Source organism: Schistocerca nitens, chromosome 8 (assembly GCF_023898315.1).
Source record: "Schistocerca nitens isolate TAMUIC-IGC-003100 chromosome 8, iqSchNite1.1, whole genome shotgun sequence".
In the NCBI taxonomy this organism is placed as follows: Eukaryota; Metazoa; Arthropoda; class Insecta; order Orthoptera; family Acrididae; genus Schistocerca; species Schistocerca nitens.
The window spans coordinates 263,758,469-263,786,290 of NC_064621.1; the positions used below are offsets into that span (position 1 = coordinate 263,758,469).

At 39.9% G+C, this 27,822-nt stretch overlaps 1 protein-coding gene across 1 annotated transcript in view; it reads left to right on the plus strand.

Moving 5' to 3' along the window:
• The first annotated feature begins 8,531 nt into the window (after positions 1–8,531).
• The window catches only part of LOC126198640 (transaldolase), a 53,247-nt gene continuing 33,956 nt past the window's right edge, over positions 8,532–27,822 (plus strand). Inside the window, exons 1-2 of the mRNA XM_049935103.1 lie at positions 8,532–8,708; positions 19,840–19,963. Coding sequence (XP_049791060.1) covers positions 8,612–8,708; positions 19,840–19,963 — 221 coding nt within the window. The 5' untranslated portion in view covers positions 8,532–8,611. The remainder of the gene's footprint in view (positions 8,709–19,839; positions 19,964–27,822) is intronic.

A 27,822-nucleotide genomic window follows, 5' to 3' on the forward strand; every position in this document is an offset into this window, starting at 1 on the left:
TTAAGTATGTCCTTAAGCTGGCAGTTTGTGAACAAATATGTGGCATGAACCCCAGAACTTTATCTTTATTTAACCCATGTAGGCTGTATCTTCCTATTGTGCCTTGAAATACTTATTCTTTCCCAATTTTAGCATTCATATCACCAATGAGGATCCTCAAGTGTCCATTTCGGATGGTATCCACAACTGCTTCAAGTCATACACAGAACTCATTTTTTTCACTTCAGTGACACTTTCTTCGGCAGAAGCATGACAGTTCACGAAAGATATCTTGTTATTGTTTGCATAAGACAGAAATTCTTGCACTGAGAGACACCGACTCACACAAATACTAGTTCCTAGCATATTTCCTCGTTCACAGGCTCTGTAAAAGATTGCATAATCCTCAACATCGAGGTTCCCTGAATGTTTCCTCCGGATTTATCGCAGAGCGCGCGATGGACCATCCAGTTCTATCGTTATAGGGATCAGTTTTCGCCTATAAATGACCATGGTTGGCGATCGGACTCATAATTATAATTAGTGGACACTCGCTTGCAGTAAGACCTCAGTGCTGATTTTACTAATCGTTCTATCACTGCAGAAGTAAGCTCTTACCATACAACCTTTAATTTTGAATAGCTGGAACCGATATAGTAACTTGAAAAGCAAACAAGGAGAGCACACAATATAAGTCATAACCACTTTGAAATAGCGACATACCCTGCATGTGGACAATATATATCCTCCACATATACTTTCGTTGCTGCAGCAAAAGACACTTTCATCAATACAGCATAGATCCATTTTCAACTTGAGGTACTTTTATGTAAAGTGACATGGAAATGTTGAGCGAAAGGGTCCTGCTAAGCATTGAAGATGTATAGCTACTATGGTGGTGTTATTTGTAATTTTTGTAACTAATGAAAATCATTTTTTAACATTATCTTTACACAGAATTGATCACTGACTGAAAATAAGTTTTTGCACTGGTGTTTCCTGATAATATTCAACATAAAGAATTTGTTTCAAATAACTTCCGGGAATTCAGCCAGGTAACACTTTCAGCGACCGCCGATATTTCGGCGGGAGAACACCCCGCCATTTTCAAGGCAAACTGCAACGGACAGGTGGCGTACATGCAAATTTAATACCTCGGTTCTGCGACAGAAGCAGGAAAGATAACACACACACTGAACACTAGTGCCACCAAAGATGACCAAAGTCAGAGCTATCGATAGTGCGACTATGAATTCACAGGTGAGGCAGCATTGACTCTGTTCCTCTGTTTTTTGACAAGGGAGAGAGCCGGATTCCAAACAGAGTTTAAACAGAAACCTCCATCCCTGTTAACGAGGTTGCTCGCTAGTTTAATCTCAACTGCCTCCCTAATGACGACGCAACCTTATCCGTGCTAGGGAAGGGTTTAAATTTTGCACCCACTCCGAAGAATTTACCGGTAGTTGATTTTATTAGTTCAATTGAACAGGCAGTTTGCAAACTACCTCCTGACGCTGCAGAGGAAGTTAGGAGGGAGGCATGCCGTGTTTTGACTAGGGCTCGTCCACCCAAGAGTAATGTAACAGCAGCAGAGAGGGCTGCTTTACGCTCTCTCAAAGTTGATCCCAGTATTGTTATTTTACCTGCTGACAAGGGCAATGCCACCGTTGTTTTAAATAAACCTGATTATGTACAAAAGATGCAACGTTTACTATCTGATTCAGCGTATCGCAGAATCGATGCTGACCCCACGAAAAGTGTTGAGAGAAAGACCAACAGCCTCCTGAAGAAAAGTGGTTTTTCGCAGGACACAATCAAGAGGCTTAACACCTATAGTGCCGTTCCCCCTAGGTTATATGGCCTTCCAAAGGTTCATAAGGAAGGGGTTCCTTTCCGTCCTATAGTGAGTAACATCGGCGCTCCGACATATCGTGTATCCAAGCATCTTGCTTCTCTGTTGAGTCCACAAGTAGGACAGTGTGAACATCATATCAGGAACTCAGCTGATTTTTTACGTCGTTTGGAGGGAATGAGGCTGAATGACTCTGATATTTTAGTGAGTTTCGATGTGGTCTCTCTCTTCACTCGTGTTCCTCTGTCTGATTCGTTGCGGTTAATTGAAGCCAGGTTTGGTGCTGATTTAACTAATCTCTTTAGGCATGTGTTGACATCCACTTACTTTTTATTTAATGACCAGTATTACGAGCAGACAGATGGAGTTGCGATGGGTAGTCCGTTGTCTCCTGTGATCGCAAATTTATTTATGGAAGACTTCGAGGAACGTGCATTGGAGTCGGCGCCTTTAAAACCCGCCTGTTTCTTTAGATACGTTGACGATACCTTCGTTGTTTGGCCTCACGGTAGGGAGAATTTGAATGTCTTTCTAGAACATCTGAACTCGATCCACCCGAACATTCGTTTTACGATGGAGGTGGAAGAGGATGGTTGCCTTCCCTTTCTCGACGTGTTGGTTAGGAGGAAGGATGATGGATCATTGGGACATGCAGTCTACAGGAAACGTACTCACACCGATTTGTACTTACAAGCTAATAGTTGTCACCATTCGGCTCAGCGTGAAGGGGTACTTCGTACCTTGGTACACAGGGCACATGTCGTTTCTGACGCTGAGACTTTGCCAGCTGAGCTGTCCCATCTTGAAGTTACATTTCGTCAAAATGGTTATAGTGATAGACAGATTGAACGTGCGTTGCGCTATCGACCAACTGTACATCGGGTGACTGATGATAATTCTGAGTCAACACCTAAGTCTACTGCCTTTTTGCCTTACGTAGGAAACACGTCCAATAAGATCGGTCGTATTTTACGGAAATACGATGTGAAATGTGTTTTCCGACCTCCATCTAAAATTAGAGCACTTTTGAGTTCCGTTAAGGATGATCTTGGATTGCGTAAGGCAGGTGTATATCGTATTCCCTGTAGCTGCGGTATGGCATATATTGGTCAAACTATCAGGACCGTGGAGGACAGATGTACTGAGCATAAACGGCACACACGGTTACAGCAGCCAAATAGATCTGCTATTGCCGAACATTGCTTGGATACTGGTCACCCCATGTTATATAATAACACCGAGATATTGGCATGCACGTCCAGCTATTGGGACAGTGTCATTAGGGAGGCAGTTGAGATTAAACTAGCGAGCAACCTCGTTAACAGGGATGGAGGTTTCTGTTTAAACTCTGTTTGGAATCCGGCTCTCTCCCTTGTCAAAAAACAGAGGAACAGAGTCAATGCTGCCTCACCTGTGAATTCATAGTCGCACTATCGATAGCTCTGACTTTGGTCATCTTTGGTGGCACTAGTGTTCAGTGTGTGTGTTATCTTTCCTGCTTCTGTCGCAGAACCGAGGTATTAAATTTGCATGTACGCCGCCTGTCCGTTGCAGTTTGCCTTGAAAATGGCGGGGTGTTCTCCCGCCGAAATATCGGCGGTCGCTGAAAGTGTTACCTGGCTGAATTCCCGGAAGTTATTTGAAAGTTGTATACGCCAGGAGAAACTCAGGTCTCATAAAGAATTTGCAACGTAACAAAAACACTTTCCTGTACTATCGTTGAAACATAAATTTAGTTTGTCACATGTCATGAATCAGTAAAATCGCATGTTCAGAAAACCACAGTAATAATCTTCCTTGTAGTAATGAAAATGTTCACAATAACTTTAGTTGTCTTCTTCTGCAACTTCTTTTATTATCCTTGTCAATGTAATAAAATAGCTGGTAATTTGTACACAATCTAATGCTTTGCTTAATATGGCAATAATAATTTTAAGCACTTTATACATATATCCTTATAACCAGCTTATGATCTGAATATGTTTCTGATTAAATATGACAGTATGTGAAAAGGACATGCTAAACATCTACTGAAATAACAACTCTATGATAAAGTTTGTTGCCTTTAAACACTTCAGTTGTACTACTTAACTTGACCCACAGGACGGTGAATTATGACTATTACAATACGTCCATCACTATGAAAAGTAGAATATATTGAACTTCACCATGGAAACAAATACTTTAGTCTTTTGTGGTGTTGAGCAACGTATTGCAGCCTCCGGTAAAGATTTTGCTACCGATGGATGATTTAGCAGCTTTTACACAGTGGCTTCCATGTCGTAATTCCTATCGTAATTTTTGGCCAATACAGTGGGTAATGCTGCAATGTAATGTCTGCCTCCTTCACAGCTAACAACGACTTCCCACTTGCCCTTGTAATAACATTGCCACTTCTGCTTGGTTAACAAATAGCTGCTTAATACTGTAGACTTATGTGTAGGAATAATTTCCTGTCCATCCGAGGCCGTTTAACAATGTTGTGCTCATTTTAAGCACCACACAATACAGTACATGGGCATCGCACCACATGCTGCTTCAGAACCCTTCCATCTCACAAAGAGAGCTGTTCTGCAACTTCCTGTCGCAACGTTTCTCCCGCCTTATCCTACCACAGAGATTTTAACTTAGGTTTAAAGCCATGGCTTTTGCAGCCTTAATTACAAAGGTTCATTATACTTTTAAAACTAAGATCTATTTAACAATATCGAGAGTTTAATGCAAAAAACATAATTTACAGCTATACATTAAAAACACAGTTACAGATTATTGGTTGCGTACTTCGCTGGCTGGTGGCAGCACCTGTGGGCTGCCGTTAGGTGGCACATGATCCCTCAGCGCTCTGTCATCTCACTACTTGCTTTACACAGGTTGTTATGACTGCCCTGCTACTGATCATATCTTTTAAATTATGACAGAGAATAACGAAATAACTCCTATGAAATGAAACAGAATAATTCTTTCGCTGTGTGACATATACGTGTGTCGTTACAAGCAGTTATACCTAGTCTGTATTTCTTTGACTACATTGATTACAGCTCCTGCCTTGTTTAGATGCCTCACGTCCCATATTCTGAATCATATTTGTTTGCCATTATCGTCGTCTGGGTTTTTCATAAATAGTTTTGAAAGCGTCTTAGGGTTTTTATGAAGAAAGAATGCTGACCTCTTGTCAGATCTGAGGGACTACCCTCACCCCTTACAGAGCTTTTGGCTTTTCAGTAGGGGTGGTTTCCCTTAGCCTTTTTGTTCTGAATAGCTTTTTCTCTTCGTTGACTCATAAAGAGTAGCTGAGGTTGATTTCCTAGCCCTCCAATACAGTCTGCTCACTGACCCAGTTTCCTGCTGAGGCTGGTTATCCTGCCTTTTTCTGTGTTACTTGACTTAAGCTCATCATGTCACATCACAGTACCATCACATCAGGGTGTATTCACACTGTCCATCACGTCACATCAACTCAATTGGCTTAGCTCAGCACTGAACAGTGAAAGTTGGCGTGTGAATGCTGTCAAAGCTATTTATTTTGCCAATTTTCATTGTCATTCATATGGTATAATTTTTTGGGGGAATCAGCCCTTGGTAAAAAAAATTTTCATTGCAGGAAGAGAGCAGCTAGAATCATCAGTGGCATTCATCCAAAATATTCTTGCAGAAAGCTATTCTGTAAGTTTCAAATACTAACCACCACATCTCAATACTTGTTATCTTCAATAGTTTTTATCTCTAATAACCATTCTCTTTTTACATTTAATAGTGCATACCATAATCATAACAGAAAATTAAGACATGATTTACATGGGGGTCTGAAATATCTAAGTCTGGTATAAAATTGAGTTCACTATCATGCCACAAAAGTTTTCAGTTTCTTCCATCAGGTATTAAAGTCCACATTAATGTTCTGCCTACGTTTAAATCTACATTAAGAAAATACCTTGTGGATAAGTCATTCTGCTCTCTTGCTGAATACATGCATAGTAATTAATAATATTTTTTGTAAATTTCTGTTTCTGTTTTAAGACTCTCTGTTTATAATGTTAGCCGATTTTGTCTTCCTTGTTTAATACAGTCAACATATAAAATATCCTTTTTTCTGCACCATAACTTATTTGGAAGGATTTATTTCATTTTTGTTGAACTATACCTTATTCATTTTGCTTCATCTTTTAAACATACTCAATAATTTGCAACATTTTTATTATGTAGATTTGTTTATTGTATTTCTTTAATGATATAAATAGACTCATTTCTCACATTTGTGATTCATCACAATATGGATAAACGGAATTCGAAACAAAATAACAAAATAGGAAGTGAGTTTATGAGTTACTATCTGTGATTAAAAATATCGGAGTACTGTATGAAAATTGAGGAACTTACAACAATAAAATTTATTAATAGTCACAGCAAACTTCATAACATACATTATTTATCAGTCTTGTGTGGCAAAGTGCTGTTCTTGTTAATAAGCAGGATGGGCGTCAGCTCTATTCTGTTATTACATAATCTAAATAATTTTTCGTATTGAGATATCTGATTCCGCTTGTTTAAGAACACTCAATGAGAAAAATATCTAAGTCCCCATGGAACATTTGCAGTTTAGCAGGAACACAGGGCGTAAAAACACACATCAAAAAAAGTTTCGCATCACCTCAGTTTCGAGAGTTCCGGAACCTATACAGAAAATTGAAGTAGAGATCAACATAAACATCATCTCTGCCCTTTTTATTGCTCATGAAAATCACACATTGCATGTTGTACCACGTTAAACCGAGATCCTCAGAGGATGGTGGTCCAAATTGCTGTAAGCACCTGTACCTTTAATACTAAGCTGCACGACCTCATGCACTGATGTATGCCTGTATTCGTTGTGGCCTACTATCCACAAGTTCATCATGGCACTGTTGGTCCAAATTGTCCCACTCCTCAATGGCGATTCGATTTAGGTCCCTCAGAATGGTTGGTGGGTCACGTCGTCCATAAACAGCCTTTTTCAATCCATCCCAGGCACGTTGGAGAACATGCAGGCCACTCTAGTCGAGCGATGTCGTTATCCTGAAGGAAGTCATTCACAAGATGTGCACGATGGAGGCGCGAATTATCGTCCATGAAGACGAATGCCCGCCAACATGTTGCCGATATGGTTGCACCATTGGTCGGAGTATGGCATTCATGTATCGTACAGCCGTTACGGCGCCTTCCGTGATCACCAGCGGCGTACGTCGGTCCCACATAATGCCACCACAAAACAGCAGGGAACATCCACCTTCCTGCACTCGCTGGACAGTGTGTCTAAGGCGTTCAGCCTGACATTGTTACCTCCAAACATGTCTCTGATGACTGTCTTGTGGAAGGCATATGCGACGCTCATTGGTGAAGAGAACGTGTTGCCAATCCTGAGCGGTCATTTCGGCATGTTGTGGTGCCCATCTGTACCGCGCTGCATGGTGTCGTGGTTGCAAAGATGGACCTCACCATGGACGTTGGGAGTGAAGTTGCACATCATGCAGCCTATTACGCACAGTTTGAGTCGTAACACGACGTCCTGTGGCTGCATGAAAAGCCTTATTCAACGTGGTGGCGTTGCTGTCAGGGTTCCTCCGAGTGATAATCCTTAGGTAGCGGCCATCCACTGCAGTAGTAGCTCTTGGGCGACCTGAGTGAGGCATGTCATTGACAGTTCCTGTCTCCCAGTATCTCCTCCATGTCCGAACAACATCGCTTTGTTCACTCCGAGACGCCTGGACACTTCCCTTGTTGAGAGCCCTTCCTGGCACAAAATAACAATGCGGACGCGATCGAACCGCGGTACTGACCGTCTAGGCATGGTTTAACTACAGACAACACGAGCCGTGTACCTCCTTCTTGGTGGAATGACGGGGACTGATCGGTTGTCGGGTCCTCTCCGTCTAATAGGCGTTGCTCATGCATGGTTGTATACATCTTTAGGCGGGTTCAGTGACATCTCTGAACAGTGAACAGCCAAAGGGACTGTGTCTGTGATACAATATCCCGTCAACTTCTGTGTTCAGGAGTTCTGGGAACTGGGCTGATGCAAAACTTGTTTTGATGTGTGTAATAATTCGAATGTGGCGGGCATCGGTTAACATCCGATATTAACAGATGACGCCGCTGTCAAAACTTTCTTCCCGAGAAACCTTGACGTGACGTGACGTGACCTGATCATCCGTTGACGACCTGTGTGAATGCCGCCATTTGAAACAGGTTTGCGTGGATATGCTACGAAAATTCTATTCTATGAGTCCTTTCATTAGCGATGCTGTTATTCTGCGTCAACGAGCCACCCACTCTTTTTTCAGGTCTTTTACTGGATAGTAATATAGAGATTACTATGAGAAATTTTGTCGTTGACGTCCAACATCGTTGATGGCCTGTAATACCGCCGTCTGAAATGCATTGTGACATATTTTAATTTTAATTGTATTCTCTCAAGTGTGAATCGATCTTCAAATCGAGCTACTTAATTAACAGTGTCTGGAGAAACTGTGCAAATAGAATCTGGGTGCAATACACTCTGTTGCATGGATCTTTTGTACGATACATCATAGAAGCGTGAAAAGAATTAGTAATAATTAATAAGTCTTTGTATTTACTGGATACCAAACGTCTTATATTGTTTCAAATATCGATAGCTCGCAGGGGCGTTATCGCTGTCATAATTTATGGTACCCCCACTACCTTGCCGTTCCCCTACTTGTTGCTATCCAACGAGGTGGCGTTGGTGAGAAGTTCGTAATATTTAAGTGCCGGTATTTGGGGAAAATGTCAGAACCGCAAGCAAAGAAAGCGAAGATGGCAAGTTCACTGGCACAGCTGAAGAAATATACAACTGTGGTTGCTGACACTGGTGATTTTGAAGGTAATTCAGTTACAATACTGCATGTCATGTTATTCAAATGCAATTTGAATGACTCTGTTCTTTTGCGTTGAGCGAACACTTAAGTGATACCGAAAACTTTTCTACATTTTAGATTATGAAGAAATTTCCAACATTTTTTTTTTTTTTTTTCGTTTGTAGCAGAAGGAAAAGTACACTAATGCCCTGAGGGCACCAGCAGGTTCCTGCGGTCATGCTGTCTTTCGAAATACCTGGGCGCGCCAGTGAAAGTACATTTTATAACTAGGTTGCGTGAAGCGATGTATTGCGCGATACGGGAATTGGATCGAATGCCACACCTCGGATATTTTGAGCGATACTTTCCGATGTTCAAAGAATTACTTGTGTTCGGCTCTAGTCGCCAATCAATGCTACAAACATGCCTCATTCTAAATGTTTCGGAAGAAATCCGAGAAATCAGTTATTGAAATTACTCAAGAAGTTCCAACATATTCCTACTATATCGTAAACATTCATAATTTGACACACTCGTACATTTGAGTGAGTGAGCCAGCCATCCTTCTTTTCTGATGTTACAGCCCAAGATGGGCACTGGCCTTGTCAACCTTCAGTCTCCTCCATTACTCTCTCTACTTACTCTCCCTTCTTTCTTCTAGCTGTCTCAGTTCTGTTTCTACATCATCCAGCCAGCACAGTTTTGGTTTCTCCACTGAGTGGTTACCCTCTGGTGTTAAAGTTAGCACCTTCTTCAGCACTCTATTCTCTGCACAAGTCCAAACCATTGCTGCCTTTGTGCCATTACATCTGTGGTGATTGATGGATTTGTGTAGAGTTCATATAGTTCTGCATGGGTCCTAATTCTCCAAGTACCATTTCCGTATACTACCCATATATGTCTTGCACAGTACTTTCTGTTACCATGTTTCCAAGGCATTTCTGACCTGTTGTGTTACTGTCCACATTTTGGACCCATACTTAATAGTTGGTTTTATAATCTTCATAAACTGTCATCTTCAGCTGTCTTGAAATGCTGGAAGATAGCAACTTGTTAAGGGAGCTGTAGTAGTACCTGTTACCTGCAGCTGTTCTTGCTTTTATCTTTATTAATACACTATTATGTTCTATACCCATTACTGCAACACACTTAAACTGGTTTAATCGTTCAAGTCCCTTGATTTACTATCTGTGATACAAAAATTGAGGAACTAACAGTGATAAAGTTTATTAATTGTCAAAGCAAACTTCATAACATACTTTCTTGATCAGTTTTGTGTGGTAAAGTGTGTGTGTGTGTGTGTGTGTGTGTGTGTGTGTGTGTGTGTGTGTGTGTGTGTGTGTTTTGCATGTGAGAAATGAAACAAAATTTAACAATATTGATATGTATTTGCTATGAAAAATATATACATACAAACACACCAAACAATATTTCTAATGGAATAAATTGAGCCTTTTTACCTTATGCATTATATCCCCCCCCCCCCTCCCTTATGTAACTAATAACACTATAACCAACTATGATTTTTCTCTTTCTTTAGTGTTATTTAATGAGATTCCTTCAGCAACTTATGTTCTGATCATGTTTTGTTTTTTCCTTTCTTATGACCAGGCCAAGGACAGCCACTTTGCATTCCAAAACTATATGATTTTCCAGCTGATATTCTCTGCTGTTTCTCCTAAGCATGGCTGTCATCAGAAAATGCCATGTTCAGAGTTTTCCTGTTGTAAATAGTACTACCTGTTTTGCTTGGTAATTTTTGCATGACAGCTCCCAGAGCCAAGTTAAATAAAACTTGTAATACAGAATCTCCTTGCTTAAGTCCTTAAAATATCAGAAAAATTGTTGCCATTAGCTTCTGTTTTGCAGTTGATGTTGCTTAGCATCATATTCATGAATCTCATTAGCTTTACTGGTATCCCTAGCTCCTGTAATGCCTTAAAAAAGACTGTTCCTGTTGACACTGTCGTAAGATGCTTTAAAATCCACACCCAGCTGATCCACCATCATACTGTACTTATAACACTTTTGCACTATTAATCTAAGAGTGAACATCTGGTCTTTACTTCCTGAACCTGCACCTTCTGACAGATCAGAATCGTAAGCAAGACTGGGGTACTAACCAAGGTACTTGCTCCTTGCAGTGCATGGGCAGCCATCCTGATACAGGTTTTCCATGACTTCCCCTAAGTCGCTTAAGGCAAATGCCGGCATTGTTTCTTCAAAAGGGAAAGGCTTCTTTCCTTCTCCATCCCTCCAAAATTTGAGGTTGTGCTTGGTCTGTAGTGATGTCGCTGTCAATACTAATCTCCTCTTCACCCTCCTTGCAGTCGGTACCCTGCCACCTTAAAGATGTTGTTTGCTAGTGCCTCAATTGCTAATGCCCTGTTCGTGAGGCACTCCTGGCTGATATTTAGTGCGGAAGAGATCATGGATTCTCACAATTTGTTAACATTGCTACATATTTAATGTGACACTTCTGGATGCACTGTCAGGATTACATTAAACTACAATAATAATACAGCAATAAAATAGACATAATAACAACATGTAAAGTAAGAAAGTAAGGTATCAGTGTTGATACTGCTGTAATGACATTGACTTGCAAGTCATGCAGGCATTGTTCTATGTCTGTAAATTTGGGGGGGGGGGGGTAGAAAATAATCAGTTATGTACAAAGAATATTCTGTTTGTAGGCTTAGTGTTTTCATGGCCACCATCAGCAGCCTATCTTGTTTTGGTCATTAAACATATTAACCTGTTTATACTATATTTATTCAGAATGCTGTGATGGTGAATTTGATGCCTTCAACTTCTTTTGAATGGAGGAAATTAGCACAAAGGTGGGTTTACAATGACCCTTTTTTTTTTTTAAGTAGGTCTAATGATGCTCACTACTTTCTTCCTTAGTGACAGCATGCAACTGTTTCCTGCAGAATGGCTCCATAGCTCGTGCAACTATGAAATACGACATTATTGTTAGTAACTACTGCTCTGTTCAAATGGTTTTTTAGGCTCCTCAGTACAAGCTTCTTCATCTCCCAGTACCTACTGCAACCTACATCCTTCTGAATCTGCTTAGTGTATTCATCTCTTGGTCTCCCTCTACGATTTTTACCCTCCACACTGCCCTCCAATGCTAAATTTGTGATCCCTTGATGCCTCAAAACATGTCCTACCAACCGATCCCTTCATCTGGTCAAGTTGTGCCACAAACTTCTCTTCTCCCCAATCCTATTCAATACCTCCTCATTAGTTACGTGATCTACCCACCTTATCTTCAGCATTCTTCTGTAGCACCACATTTCGAAAGCTTCTATTCTCTTCTTGTCCAAACTGGTTATCGTCCATGTTTCACTTCCATACATGGCTACACTCCATACAAATACTTTCAGAAACGACTTCCTGACACTTAAATCTATACTCGATGATAACAAATTTCTCTTCTTCAGAAACGATTTCCTTGCCATTGCCAGTCTACATTTTATATCCTCTCTACTTCGACCATCATCAGTTATTTTACTCCCTAAATAGCACGACTCCTTTACTACTTTAAGTGTCTCATTTCCTAATCTAATCCCCTCAGCATCACCCGATTTAATTTGACTACATTCCATTATCCTTGTTTTGCTTTTGTTGATGTTCATCTTATATCCTCCTATCAAGACACTGTCCATTCCATTCAACTGCTCTTCCAAGTCCTTTGCTGTCTCTGACAGAATTACAATGTCATCGGTGAACCTCAAAGTTTTTACTTCTTCTCCATGAATTTTAATACCTACTCCGAATTTTTCTTTTGTTTCCTTTACCGCTTGCTCAATATAGAGATTGAATAACATCGGGGAGAGGCTACAACCCTGTCTTACTCCCTTCCCAACCACTGCTTCCCTTCATGTCCCTCGACTCTTATAACTGCCATCTGGTTTCTGTACAAATTGTAAATAGCCTTTCGCTCCCTGTATTTTACCCCTGCCACCTTCAGGATTTGAAAGAGAGTATTCCAGTTAACGTTGTCAAAAGCTTTCTCTAAGTCTACAAATGAGAGAAACGTATGTTTGCCTTTTCTTAATCTTTCTTCTAAGATAAGTCGTAAGGTTAGTATTGCCTCACGTGTTCCAACATTTCTACGGAATCCAAACTGATCTTCCCCGAAGTCCGCTTCTACCAGTTTTTCCATTCGTCTGTAAAGAATTCGCGTTAGTATTTTGCAGCTGTGACTTATTAAACTGATAGTTCGGTAATTTTCACATCTGTCAACACCTGCTTTCTTTGGGATTGGAATTATTATATTCTTCTTGAAGTCTGTGAGTATTTCGCCTGTCTCATACATCTTGCTCACCAGATGGTAGAGTTTTGTCATGACTGGCTCTCCCAAGGGCATCAGTAGTTCTTATGGAATGTTGTCTACTCCCAGGGCCTTGTTTCGACTCAGGTCTTTCAGTGCTCTGTCAAACTCTTCACGCAGTATCTTATCTCCCATTTCGTCTTCATCTGCATCAGGGCTTAACAACTGGCCGGTTTTGAGTGCGAGTACTCACGTGTGCTCAGGCACGTGCTCGCGAGCAGCTGCAAGGTCGCGGAGTAGGGAGGGAAGGGAAATGCGCGCGCACGTTTGAATAGGGCCGCAGCGTGCCTATTGAATTCGCGCCGACTGTGTAACGTTTAAAGTACTACGATCAGCTCTTAACAGTCCCTTCGCTGGTTAAGAATCATGTGAAGTCGCCGTTGCGTAACCCCAACCATGCTTTCGCAGTTCAACCCCCATTGGGGGGAATTGTATCTGTTTACAGAAAAAGATGGTGTTGCAAAATGTTTAGTGTGTCACAAAACGCTGAATTCTTTTACGAAATTTAATTTGCAGCGACATTGTATGTCGTACCATGCGAAAGACTACAGACATGGAAAATGTGATTGACCAGATCGTGCACAGGGAGTTATTAAACTTAAAAGGAAGCTATCCGAAGAAGATCTGGACGATGAAGAAAAATCAACTGAGGCAGCTCTCAGAGTGGGTTACAAATTTGCTTTGCTTTTAGCAAAATCCCTGCGCCCCTTAACTGATGGCGATTTAATAAAATAATGTTTGGTAGTTGCAGCGGAACATTTGTGTCCATCTCAAGTTGAACAGTTTCTGATTGTGCCATTATCTAACATGAACATTATGCGTCGCATACAGGACATGGCAGACGACGTCCAGAGCCAGCTTGCAAATATCTGTAAAGATTTTATGGCGTATTCTCTAGCTCTGGACAAAAGTGTTGATATCACTGGAACAGCGCAGCTTGCCATATTTATTAGAGGTGTTAATAGAGATCGTCAGGTGAGGGAGGAGCTCCTCGATGTAGTAGCCATGAAGAACACTACAACCGGAGGTGATATTTTAAGTAGTGTTGAAGAAAGTGTTGAAAATGTAGGATTGTCGTGGAATCCTTTAGTTTCAGTATCTACAGATGGTAGAGGCAGACACTAAGCTGATAAAATTACGTGTCACGTGTACATTCTCATTTATTTGTTTCATTTGTCGCAGTAATAATTCGTGAGTGATATCCCTGCAGGTGGCCACGGATTTACATCGACTGGCGGCAGCTGTGACTTTCCCCACTCTCCGCTCTGGTCCGGTAGTGGGGGTAGCGTGCTCGCGCCTTGCTGCTCACAGCTTGCTCCGCGAGCATGTATGTTGTGAAGCCCTGATCTACATCCTCTTCCATTTCCATAATATTGTCCTCAAGTACATCGCCCTTGTATAAACCCTCTATATACTCCTTCCACCTTTCTGCCTTCCCTTCTTTGCTTAGAACTAGGTTGCCATCTGAGCTCTTGATATTCATACAAGTGGTTCTCTTCTCTCCAAACGTCTCTTTTATTTTCCTGTAGGCAATATCTATCTTACCCCTAGTGAGACAAGCCTCTACATCCTTACATTTGTCCTCTAGCCATCCCTGCTTAGCCATTTTGCACTTCCTGTCGATCTCATTTTTGAGACGTTTGTATTCCTTTTTGCCTGCTTCATTTACGGCATTTTTATATTTTTCTCCTTTCATCAATTAAATTCAATATTTCTTCTGTTACCCAAGGATTTCTATTAGCCCTCGTCTTTTTACCTACTTGATCGTCTGCTGCCTTCACTACTTCATCCCTCAGAGCTACCCATTCTTCTTCTACTGTATTTCTTTCCCCCATTCCTGTCAATTGTTCCCTTATGCTCTCCCTGAAACTCTCTACAACCTCTGGTTCTTTCAGTTTATCCAGGTCCCATCTCCTTGATTCCCACCTTTTTGCAATTTCTTCAGTTTCAATCTGCAGTTCATAACCAATATATTGTGGTCAGAGTCCACATCTGCCCCTGGAAATGTCTTACAATTTAAAACCTGGTTCCTAAACCTCTGTCTTACCATTATATAATCTATCTGATACCTTTTAGTATCTCCAGGATTCTTCCAGGTATACAACCTTCTTTTATGATTCTTGAACCAAGTGTTAGGTATGATTAAGTTATGCTCTGTGCAAAATTCTACAAGGCGGCTTCCTCTTTCATTTCTTCCCCCCAATCCATATTCACCTACTATGTTTCCTTCTCTCCCTTTTCCTACTGACGAATTCCAGTCACCCATGACTATTAAATTTTCGTCTCCCTTCACTACCTGAATAATTTCTTTTATCTCGTCATACATTTAATCTATTTCTTCATCATCTGCAGAGCTAGTTGGCATATAAACTTGTACTACTGTAGTAGGCATGGGCTTTGTGTCTATCTTGGCCACAATAATGCGTTCACTTTGCTGTTTGTAGTAGCTAACCCGCACTCCTATTTTTTTATTCATTATTAAACCTACTCCTGCATTACCCCTATTTGATTTTGTATTTATAACCCTGTATTCACCTGACCAAAAGTCTTGTTCCTCCTGCCACCGAACTTCACTAATTCCCACTATATCTAACTTTAACCTATCCATTTCCCTTGTACTCCTCAGTAGGTGCTGTACTATATACCTATGTACAACGTGCCCTACCTAAGTTAATTTACTGGTGGTGAAGAAGCCCAGAACTTTAACACCTCTTATGTTACCCAGCGCTCAATTATCACTGAGGCAGTCACTCTTTGTTGTTTTCATTTATTTTCATCTCATTTGCATTTAAATGATTCCTCTGTCTTTTGAATAAGTTTATCTGTTTGTTGTACTGCCTTTTCCTATTTGTAGGCAACATTATGTTGCAACTTCTTCTAGCAGGAGACTAATCCATCTGTTATGAACATAGGATGTTCATTAGCCATAACATTGGTTTTTGCTAAGGCACTGAGGTAGTGACCTAATCTATCAAGGAGCAAAATCACATCTGTAATGACTTGGAATGTGAGAAATGGGTGGTGATAGAGTTACGCATTTTGGTCAATGTAGAGCAGGGGTGTACGGACTTGATGGTACCACGAGCTGCAACCCCCTTGCTTTGACATGGGTAACGGCTGCAAAAAAAAAAAAAAAAAAAAAATGTTAAAAACATTGACATTTATTTCACAAATATTCATTGTATGTTTCCCAAGTATTCTTTCTATTTAGCAAATACAGTTACACCAGTGTATTTTTATAGAAATACTATTTATCCAATTTAGGTTGGCCAAGAGCGCTAATGCGCTGCTTCGTGGACTTGGGTAGGCGCACTGGCCCTGGATCGAATCCGCATGATGGATTACCAATGGGGGGCCGGTGTGCCGGCCAGCCTGGATGTGGTTTTTAGGTGGTTTTCCACATCCCACAAGGTGAATATTGGGCTGGTCCCCAAGTCCCGCTTCAGTTGCATGTCTCGCAGACATTTGAAAAACATTTGCACTATTTCATGGTTTACACTAAACACAGACAACTGGGGTACACTAATTCCGTCCCGAGGGGTATGAGGTGGCAGGAGGAAGGGCATCTGGCCACCCCTTAAAATTAACCCCGCCAAATCCTTACTTAACCCTGCCGACCCTGTGCATGGTGCGGAACAAAGAAGCAAAAGAAGAAGACTATTTATCACAATTTAATTTAAAATGTGACACTATTACTTACAAAATTGCTGTGATGTTTGGCTCAAATTTTGTCATGTACAAGTGCAAAATTGGCTCTAAATTGTCCTTCATCAAGTGGTTCAAATATTTTGATTTCTTAACGTTTCTTATGGAAATTTACACTTAAAAAATGTAATGTCCCCACAAAGTTAAGTGATCAGTTGAATTTTGCCTTGAGGCCATGTATTTAAATGAGTAGTATACCATTTGCCAACATTGTCATACAAGTCGAGAGTTACTCTTTCAGGAAGAGCTACATTGCTGGCTCGTTTTCTACTTATCACTGTTTCTATCATCACAGTGATAGAAATTAAGTTGTTTTACTTCATCAAATTTGATTTGCAGTGTCTCATGGTATTGCATGTTGATGAGTTCCAGCTACACTGCTTCTGGTGCATTCTCAGGCAAAATGACAAAACGGTTACTAAATAAATCTGGCAATGGCTTTCTTTTTGGTTGGCTGTTGTCCTGTATCTGTGTGGGCTCAACCTGTTAAATTTTGATGTGGATTGTTCATGATATAGTATGGCCAAATATCCTCCTGTCATCACTCTGTCCCCCCCTCCCCACTCTCCTGGGACATGTACCCCATCTGTTTGCACATTATCTTAGCCATGTGAGCATGTTCAAGATGTTTGTGAATCTGTAACAGCCGGGATGTTGGTACCGGAGAGGTATTAACGTAGTTGGATGTAGGAAAACTGCCTACAGACCACGTCCATATTGGCTGGCACACTGATCCTCCTTAATCTGCTGGGGATTTGACCTGTAGGCAGTGTCCCTACCCATTGCCTGAATTCCAAAAGTGGCATGCTAATGTTTGCAGCCATTCAGGCATGTAAATCTAATAAAGGATTTACCTTGTGGTAAGTCCCAGAAATCGTAAATGAACCTTGTATCCTGGCATCTAAGTTACCTACTTTTTCATCTTTTACACTTCGCTTACAATGTTCGCGCGCACGGGTTGGATAAATTAAATTTACACTTAAAAAATGTAATGTCCCCACAAAGTTAAGTGATCAGTTGAATTTTGCCTTGAGGCCATGTATTTAAATGAGTAGTAATTTCAATCAAAAATAACCACAAGAATGAATGGTGTATGTAGGCTATGTTCTGTGTATCCTTGGTGTAGAGGCACAGTTTCACTGTGTAGAAATCTGAAGTGATTGTACTTCAGTGTTGATACAAACACTTTTTTTTTTTTTTTTTTTTTTTTTTTTTTTTTTTTTTTTTTTTTTTTTTTTTTCCCTGTCAGGATGATAAAATCCATTGTAGATTGAGATTTCACTTCCAGTTTCTACAGGAATATACCATTTGCCAACATTGTCATACAAGTCGAGAGTTACTCTTTCAGGAAGAGCTACATTGCTGGCTCGTTTTCTACTGCAAATTGTGTCTATGTGTACATATTAAATGAAGAATAGCACATCCAAACAGGTGAAAAGATAGGCTTCGTTTAGTGTTTCTGACCTTTATCTTTCATGGAAATGCCAAAATGAATCAACTGGCAGGTGGGCAAAAATTATCAACCTACTTCAAAATATAGGGAACCAGAACTGAGTGAGGCATTAACTAATATAGTATATCCCCCTATTTATCATTCCCATAAGGGCGAGATTAGACTAGGTCTAATTACAGCAAGCACAGATGTTTATACAAACTGAACCAAATAACTGTGTGATGGACATATTGCAGTGGTAGGGGGCAGTGGTGCTGACATGCAACCAGCCCCACTCAACAAAAATTTACATGTAGCTTTGAGACAGACAACAGTGTGCAGGTGGTACTTAGTGAAACTTCAGTCACTAAGCTATTTTAATCAAAATATAAGCACTTGTTCTTCCCATACTCCATACAGCAATGGAATGGGTAGGACCTGTAATTTGATGTGTAATGGTAAGTGCCCTCTGTGCACTTCAGAGGTTTGATGTAGGTGCAGAAGTTAGTTGAATTTGTGAAGGAAAGAAAGAAGGACTCAATTTCCAAGTATTGGATTACTAAGTTACTTATGCTGCGGAGGTTATAGAGAGTATATGTAAAAGCTTTGCTGACCAAGCTTAATGTAAGATGAGCAGTTTTTCTTTGTTCCTTTGCAGCCTCTTCTTGTGATTTTGTGAGAATATTTAGATGAAAAGTACCAGAGTGGACCTTGCTACAAATTTGACCTTTACAGGAAAGTAACGTGCTAAACAGCCAGGTGCATCTGGAGGTGGAAAGTATTGTATGGTAATTTCTAGATGTCTCTGCATTTGTATATGTATTATGTGGTAGATTAGTCATTGGATGTCTTTTACAACACTGATGTGCAATTTTGTGAAAATGTCCATTTACACGAGTGACAGTTTTAAAGTGCACAAGTACTATTGCTAGAAGGAAAATTAAAAACTGGACTTGGAGACACTCGGATAATCAAAGTTTTGCAACATTAATGATGCTTGTGGTGCATATGCATTTTATGAATAGGGAGGAGAGAGAAAGAGAGAGAAGAAGAAGAAGAAGAAAGAAAGAAAGTCTGCAATTAAACCAATAACCAGGCAGTTTGTTGTTTGGGCATAATTATAAATTAACAAAGAAAATGATATGTCCTAGTTACACAGGAAGGAGCTTCAGTAAGTATTCATCACAATTTTTCCTTTAATGGCTATATTTTCTGCTGTTACCTGCTGCATTGCTTTTATAATTGACAGGATTGTGGTTTATTTATCACAGGTTTGGATAAAATTTAAGATAGTTATTGTGCATGTATATATTTTCAGGTTGACAAGAGAAGGATGACTTAGCTTCTTAAGTTTTTGTTTGCATTGGTACAAGTCTACTCGACATGGTGAAAACCACTATTGTCATGCTATTATTTGTTATTGATGTTCATTTTCTTGCTACTATATAAGAAAATGAAATTCCTTTTGGTGTTAGTGTTTGTGGTCCAGATTTCAAACCCCTGGATCCTTTCCTGGTACTCGTGTTATTTAGTATCCCTTTCTCTGCTTCCTCACATAAATTCCTTGTTTTAAGTATTTTGATTTATTATTTCTATTTTGTAGTGTTTCCAAACTTTTATTATGATGTAAATTTAATGCTAATTGATGGTATTATTCAGTAAATCTCGTTTACAGCCATGAAGCAGTATAAACCAACAGATGCTACAACAAATCCCTCTTTGATGCTTTCGGCGGCCAACATGCCACAGTATAAGCACCTAATAGAAAAGGCAGTGGAATATGGAAAGAAGGCTGGCGGGTAAGCTATTTGGCCTTGCAAGCAATGTTGCATAATGATAGCATGACCTAGAGATAAGAATGTGAAAGACTGACTGTTTGACCTCAGATGTAGTAATCAGACTTCAAATCTCCCGAGTGTGAACATTCAGGGTGACAGCATTACTAATGTGAGAAAGGAGAGAAATAATCTACACGTGATTCAAATGTGCTCATGCTGTTGAGGGTTATGGTCATAATATCCTTGCAGATCTACATGTATGAAACAATTAAGACCTGCTTTCTTTCTAAATTCTTCATTGTGATATATATATAAGTAGTTCCACAGAACTTTAAATAATCTACGTTTCCAGGCCTTAGAGACCATATTAATTTTGCGAACTATATGGTTATCATTTTCAACCATCACTTGTAATTTGTTGGCTGCTTAAAATTCAGGTGTAAAGTGTACGGTATTTTATGTCTATATCCTAATAATTCTGTTGCTCACACTGGCTGTTAAGTTATTAATGTTATCGGCCAATTACTTGAATTAATTTAAGAATGGTAACTCCGGAATTGAATTCAATTAAACATTTAAACAAACCATTCACACCATGCCTAGAGGGAGGGGGGGACTAAACAAATAATTGGTTTTATAAATATGCACAAATAAAATAATTTGAAAAATAACTTTTTTGTGTATGTTTGTACTCAGTCACAAACTTAAATGTTATATTTTACAATGTCTAGTGTAGAGACTGTACAGTCATCTATTTCAATGCCAAGTAGATTGAAATATCCACTGGTTCACCGTGTCATGCAAAATTCGTTGTAGTCTGGACCCTGAAAGTATTCCCCGAGTGATGTCTTTGGGGGGAAAAGCTTCTCTCATAATCTAGTAAATGTGGTCAGCAAAAGAAATACAGTAAAGTGGGGAGCTTTGAGCAATATAGTGAAAGCAGCAAGAGAAAAAAACTTGACAAAATGACAAGTCTTGGTAAGAATAACAACACATTCGATACTGAATTTATAGACAAAATAGCTGCCTAGTACTTATCTTAAAGATTCAAAACATTTAGTATTACTGACGTACACAAAAGTGGTAATACTAGCTTAAATTTTGAAATCCACAGCTTCTTCGTCGGGGCAGAGAGAGGCAAAGGTTGATGAAGACTGAAGAGGAAGATCGGGTCACTCATGCCCTACAATGAACAGAACCCAACAGAAATAATGAATTTAATTAATGAAAAGAGAAATACGTACATTCAGCAAATCAAATAAGTAGAAGGAACAAAATTGCAAAACAGGGCAGGCAGGGGTAGAACTGCAGATATGTACAAACATGATTGATTATGAATAGGAGATGTAGGACATTTGGAAGCTTTTGGAGGGGAAAAAAGCAGCTGTATTAACAGAGATTCCCCACCCTGCCCCTTTTGCTGATGCTTCCCTGTGATGCTGCTAGTTACCCTTTGGTATTTGCTGGTCCTGGGATGTTGAGATTTCACTGAACTACCACAGTCTGCTAAGTAGGTGTGCTGTATACTACCTTCCCCAGTAACTTTATAGTGGTTTTCAGCAAGGAAATGGTAAGTCATGTGTTTAAGTGAGTAAAGATGGTTCAGAAGTAAATCTGTTACTTCGGTTGGCTGGGTTTATCCCCTTTCATGTTGAAATTATGGGCAAAACAAAAGGCATACAAGTGCTGTGGAGTGTCTACGCCCTGCTGCCTCTTAGGGGCATAACCAGTACAATAGGGCACCTAGCATTGCCAGGAAGTGCGGGCAATAATTTTGTCTCTAACAAAAGTTGTTTCCCATGACGTATAGCAGGTTTAGAGGCAATATTGTGGAAGAAGAATAGAAAATGATGTACAGATTTATTTATTTTATATTTTTTATTTTGGGGAGAGTTTTTTATGGGGAGGAGAAGATATAAGAATGATTAAACAAGGAAGTCGAAGCATTTGGAATAGACAACACTGCCTTGCTACCTTGAATTATTAAGATCCTAACAAGAACCAACAAAAACAAGTGTTCCATCAGGTATATGGGATATGAGACAAATGAAGTTCATTGATGTAAAGAAGTATGAAATGATTCCACTTTCAAAGAAATCAGGTGCTGACAAGTTTGAATTCTACTAAAACACCAGTTTAATAAGTCATTATTGCAAAATACTGACAAAATATTTACAGAGGAATTGGGGGGGGGGGGGGGGGAACTGGTTGAACCTGACCTAGCAGAAGATCGATTTGGCTTTTGGAAAAATGTTGGAAAAACCAAAGCAGTACTGCCCATATGGTTTTCCTTAGGAAATATATTGAGAAAAGATGAACTTATCTTAACAGCATTTTTAGATACAGAAAACGACATTTCTGACTAGTATATACTCTTCAGAATCTAGAAATTGCCATGATACAACACAGGGATAAAAGGTCATCTGCAATTTGTACAGAAACAAGACAAAAGTTAGAAGAGTGGAAGGTGATAAAAGTGAGGCAGTTGTAACCTACACTATTCAGTCGAAAGTATCTGTGCATCTATGACTGGCATCAGTGTGGGGTGTGTCCACCCTTCACATTTATGACGGCTTTGACTCTGCCAGGGTCACTTTCAGTAAAGTGCCTGAATGTCTCTGGAGAAATGGCAGTCCATTCTTTTCAGGGCCAAAATCAGGGAAGAGTGATGTTTGATATTGGGATGTCGAGTGAAGCTGATGGTCTAACTTATGCTGATGGTGTTCCATAGGCTACAGGTCAGGACTCTAGGCTGGACAATCCATTTCAGGAATGTTATTGTCCAAAAATCATTGCCTCACAGATATTGCATTATGACACAGTTCATTGTCATGCTCACACAACCATTGTCCTCAAACTGTTCATCTACTGTAAGCAGTACACAGTGCTGTAAAATATGTTAATATCCTTCCACATTTAGCATTTCCTGGAGCATAAGAAGCGGCCACACCATAACCATGAAAAATGCCCTCATACTGATGACAGGCAACCTTCTCCAGTCATTCACCAAAGCCAAACCCTTCCATCGGATTGCCATAGGGAATAGTGTGATTCATAAGGACCTGCTCAACCATTGCCCCCATCCTTTTTTTAACTCCCTGCACAGTCATTGTGTTAGCAGAACTTATGGTGGAAATTTGGAAGTAACAAATGATTCCTTTTGCATATTTCATGTGATTTTGTACAACCACCCTCCACAATGCTTGTTGGTCTGCATCTGTCGGTACATGAGGTCTGTCATGTTTTCATTGTGTTCATTCCTTTTTAGTTTCCACTTCAGTCACATTACCAACAGTCAACTTAGGCAGCTTTAGAAGGTTGAACTGATTCTGATAGATACGTTACTCAGGTGACGTCCAGTTAGTCCATGTTTGAACTCTCCTGACTGATCCATTCTGCTGTTACAGCTTCTCTGCATAAAACACATTACTCTCGGCCATCTTTTATGCTGGTGGGGCCCACTTCTTGTGACATTTGATGATAATTTCCACATTTCATAGGGTTGCCTAAATACATTTGATGAGAGATTGTTCCCAGTTTTATTCAATTTGTACACTGAGCAAGCAGTAAAGAAAAAAAGCCAAGAAGGATGCTGTAATTCTGTTAGATGTCAAATGGCTTAAAAGATTAGTTGAATTGAATAGCATACAGGGAGGAAGTAAAACAGGAACTTAGATGACTAGAAACCTGTGGGGGAGGGTGGGGGGGGGGGAGTAGTGATACAGGATGTTAATTACACTAAATATTTTTTGACAGTGCAGAAGAGAGCATTCCCTTAAAGCGAAGAGACACTTCATTTTGGTCACAGGACACAGAACCTACAGTTGCATAAAATGTTATTGAGGAAGCAGATGGTGATTGCATCTACAGGATTTTGCTTTTTGCAGGCTTGTGAAGCAACAATTCACATCTTCGGACACACACAAAAATAGTGTAAAATATTCCAAAAATAGTGTTGCGGTGGTGACATTGAATAAAATGTGCTTAGGCTTCTGGTTGCGTCAAGTGGTTAAAAAGCTAAGAGCTTTTGACCAAGCCGTCCTTGGCTACTGTCAAATGGAATAACTGGCAATGTGTTATGGTTACATCCTCATATACTCTTGCTGCCAGCTGTGACATAACTGCTGTTCGCATAATTGGCCTATGTTGACTCTGTGGTGGATGCACCTTCTTCAGAGTTGCGGTTGCTGAATTTGGTGCTGCCTGAGCTGTTGTTCACTATCTCTGTTACAGCTGTTGTCGGTGATTTTAATCTGAATGGGCTATTAGATGCACTCCAAAAATCTAAACAGAATTGATTTGTTGTGCTTAATTATGTGTGCAGTAGTTCACCCATAAATTAATTATAAACAGTTGCTAAAATTTGCAACAGTATTCCACAATGTTTCACAAGATCTGTGCCTTCGCTACTTATGGTAGAAACGTATGACACTTCTGTCATACAGGAAATTACCTGCTCTTTCCACTGCCACAATCATGATTAATGTAGCTGTAATCTGTTTTGAATTGCTGGCAAAACTACCGGTATGCACATTTATAAACAACTAGTTGAGGAACCCAGCGGGGCCCGCATCGTCCCCTACGCTCCTTGGAATGTGGAACCTCATCATCATCATAATCATCTGCATATGTGGATACCGTCTGTGAAATGTTGCGGATGGAGTTAGTAGCAACAAAGTAAGAATTTAAATGTTGTGCATGATGTGGCAGATCTTCATATGTCTCACTGTTATGACATATCTCATAAGCATCATAAAATGGTATAATTATGCACTTGCATCCAGTGGTATGCAGGGTGAGTCACTAACTATTGCCACCACGAATAACTATGAAACTACGATAAGAGCTGAAAAGTTTATGGGGCAAATGTTGCATGGGACAACGGGGGTCATAATATGACTTGGTGTTTTGTGGCTAGGTGTGGTTGCGTCAGAGATATGAAGGTGAACTTTGTTTTTTTAAATGGGATACTATAGTTTGGTACTTATTTTCCAATAGTGGCTATCAAGTCAAATCTAATTATGTGTAACAGTAAGGTCTTGAAGGTCAACAAAAGTCACAAAGGTGGCATGAACGTCCATTTACAGAAAGTGTTTGACCATTGGTATGAAGGCAGTTTTGCAGTCTTCTTATGACGAATTGAGTGGTATTCCTTACCACATTGGCACTTATCGAAGCACATGCTCTGACAATTCTCTCTGGCATACCTTCAGGTGTAGTTAGAACTTCTTTATAAACGATGTCTTCTACGAATCCCCACAAGAAAAAATCCAGAGGCACCAAGTCTAGCGAATGAGCTGGCCCCGACACATATCCTTCGCATCCAATCCGATTTGGGAATTGTCTCTGCAACTCATTTCTAGCAATCGGCAAAAACTTGTCGGACACCCATCGTGTTGACACTATATTCTGTTCCTTGTTCCTAAAGGTATTTCTTCCAATAACGGACCTAATGTTTCTTGCAGGAATGTGGTGTACTTCGTACCATTAAGATTTCCTTAAATGAAATAGGGGCCTATAATTCTGTCCTCCAGAATCCCACATCATGCATTCACTGACCAGTGTTTGGTGTGAAATTTGCTGCAGCCAACATAGGTTTTCGGTTGCCCAATAATGCACGTTCTGCAGATCAGTATTTCCATGGTTCGTGAATGTAGCCTCGTTAGTAAATAAAATCAAATGTGTCATCCCTCTGAATCCGAAGTAGAGCCCATCGGCAGAATTCTATGCGACGCATACAATCGGTACCAGTTAATTCTTGGTGGAAACTGATATGGTAAGGATGAGTTTATGGTAATGCAGAACACGAACAACACTACTCTGACTTGTGTCTGATTCCCTTGCGATTTGATGCAAACTAACACAAGGATCTTGAATCACATTGCCAAGACTATCAATTTCTGTTCCCTCATTAGTAACTTTCCTTCACTGGATACGTTTACGGTGCATTTAAGATCCAGTTTTTCTCAATATATCCTACATATATTTAAATATATAATGTGTAAGGTGAGTACGTTGAGGATATCTTTCAGCTTGTAAGTATCTAACTCTCACTGAATTTTGTTGGCAAACGAGAAGCATATCGACTTGTTCTTCGAAGGAATACATCATTCACATTCACTTGATTCGACGATACTAGTCGTACCGTTCCTATTAGTGTTACACTGCAAAACTGTCGAATGGTGTTAAGATGTCAATGGCACGTTAGATGGATACGCTGTATTTGGCGAATATTTACTATTTGCACAATATACAACAGAGAATTGCCAGAGCATGTGCTTTGATAAGTGCCGATATGATAAAGAATACCACTCGATCCATGATAAGAAGATTGCAGCTCTGCACTGATCCCAATGGTCATAACTTTAAACACCTTCTGTAAATGGACATTCATGCCACCTTTGTGACCTTTGTTGACCTTCAAAGACAAATAATCCTGAGTTAATAACGAACATCAAAACCGATTCAGGGATTAGTGAACACAGGGCTGTCGTAGCAAGATTGAATGTTGTAACCCCCAAATCCTCGAAAAATAAGCGAAAAATATACCTGTTCAAAAAAGGAGATAAAAATTCACTTGCCGCCTTCCTAAGAGACAATCTCCACTCATTCCAAATTAATAATATAAGTGTAGGCCAGATGTGGCTTAAATTCAAAGAAATAGTATCGGCAGCAATTAAGAGATTTATACCAAATAAATTAACAAACAACGGAGCTGATCTTCCTCATTATACAAAATAGGTTAGAACACTGTTGCAGAAACAACGAAACAAACATGCCAAATTTAAACAGACACAAAATCCCCAAGACTGGCGATCTTTTACAGAAACTCGAAATTTAGCACTGACTTCAATGCGAGATGCTTATAACAGTTTCCACAACAAAACTTTGTCTCGAAACCTGGCAGAAAATCCAAAGCGATTCTGGTCGTATGTGAAGTATATTAGTGGCAAGAAACAATCAATGCCTTCTCTGCACGATAGCAATGGAGATACCATTGAAGACAGTGCTGCCAAAGCAGGGTTTCTAAACACAGCCTTCCAAAATGCCTTCACAAAAGAAGACGAAGTAAATATTTCAGAATTCGAAACGAGAACAGCTGCCCTCATGAGTAATGTAGAAGAAAATATCCTCGGAGTAGTGGAGCAACTTAAATCACTTCATAACAGCAAGTCTTCTGGTCCAGGCTGTTTACCAATTAGGTTCCTTCCAGAGTATGCTGATGCATTAGCTCCATACTTAACAATCATATACAACCATTCGCTCAACGAAAGATCTGTACCCAAGGACTGGAAAGTTGCACGGGTGACACCAAGATTCAAGAAAGTTAGTAGGAGTAATCCACCAAATTACAGGCCCATATTGTGTTCGAACATTATGAATTACCTCGAAGAAAACGGTCTATTGACACACAGTCAACATGGGTTTAGAAAACATCATTCCTGTGAAACACAACTAGCTCTTTATTCACATGAAGTGCTGAGTGCTATTGACAAGTGATTTCAGATCAATTCCATATTTCTTGATTTCCAGAAGGCTTTTGACACTGTACCACACAAGCGGCTCATAGTGAAATTGTATGCTTATGGAATATCGTCTCAGTTATGTGACTGGATCTGTGATCTCCTGTCAAAGAGGTCACAGTTCGTTGTAATTGAAGGAAAGTCATAGAGGAAAACAGAAGCGATTTCTGGTGTTCCCCAAGGTAGTGTCATAGGCCCTTTGCTGTTCCTTATCTATATAAACAATTTCAGAAACAATCTGAGCAGCCATCTTCGGTTGTTGGCAGATAACACTGTCGTTTATCAACTAATAAAGTCATCAGAAGATCAAAACAAACTGCAAAATGATTTAGAAGAAATATCGGAATGGTGCAAAAA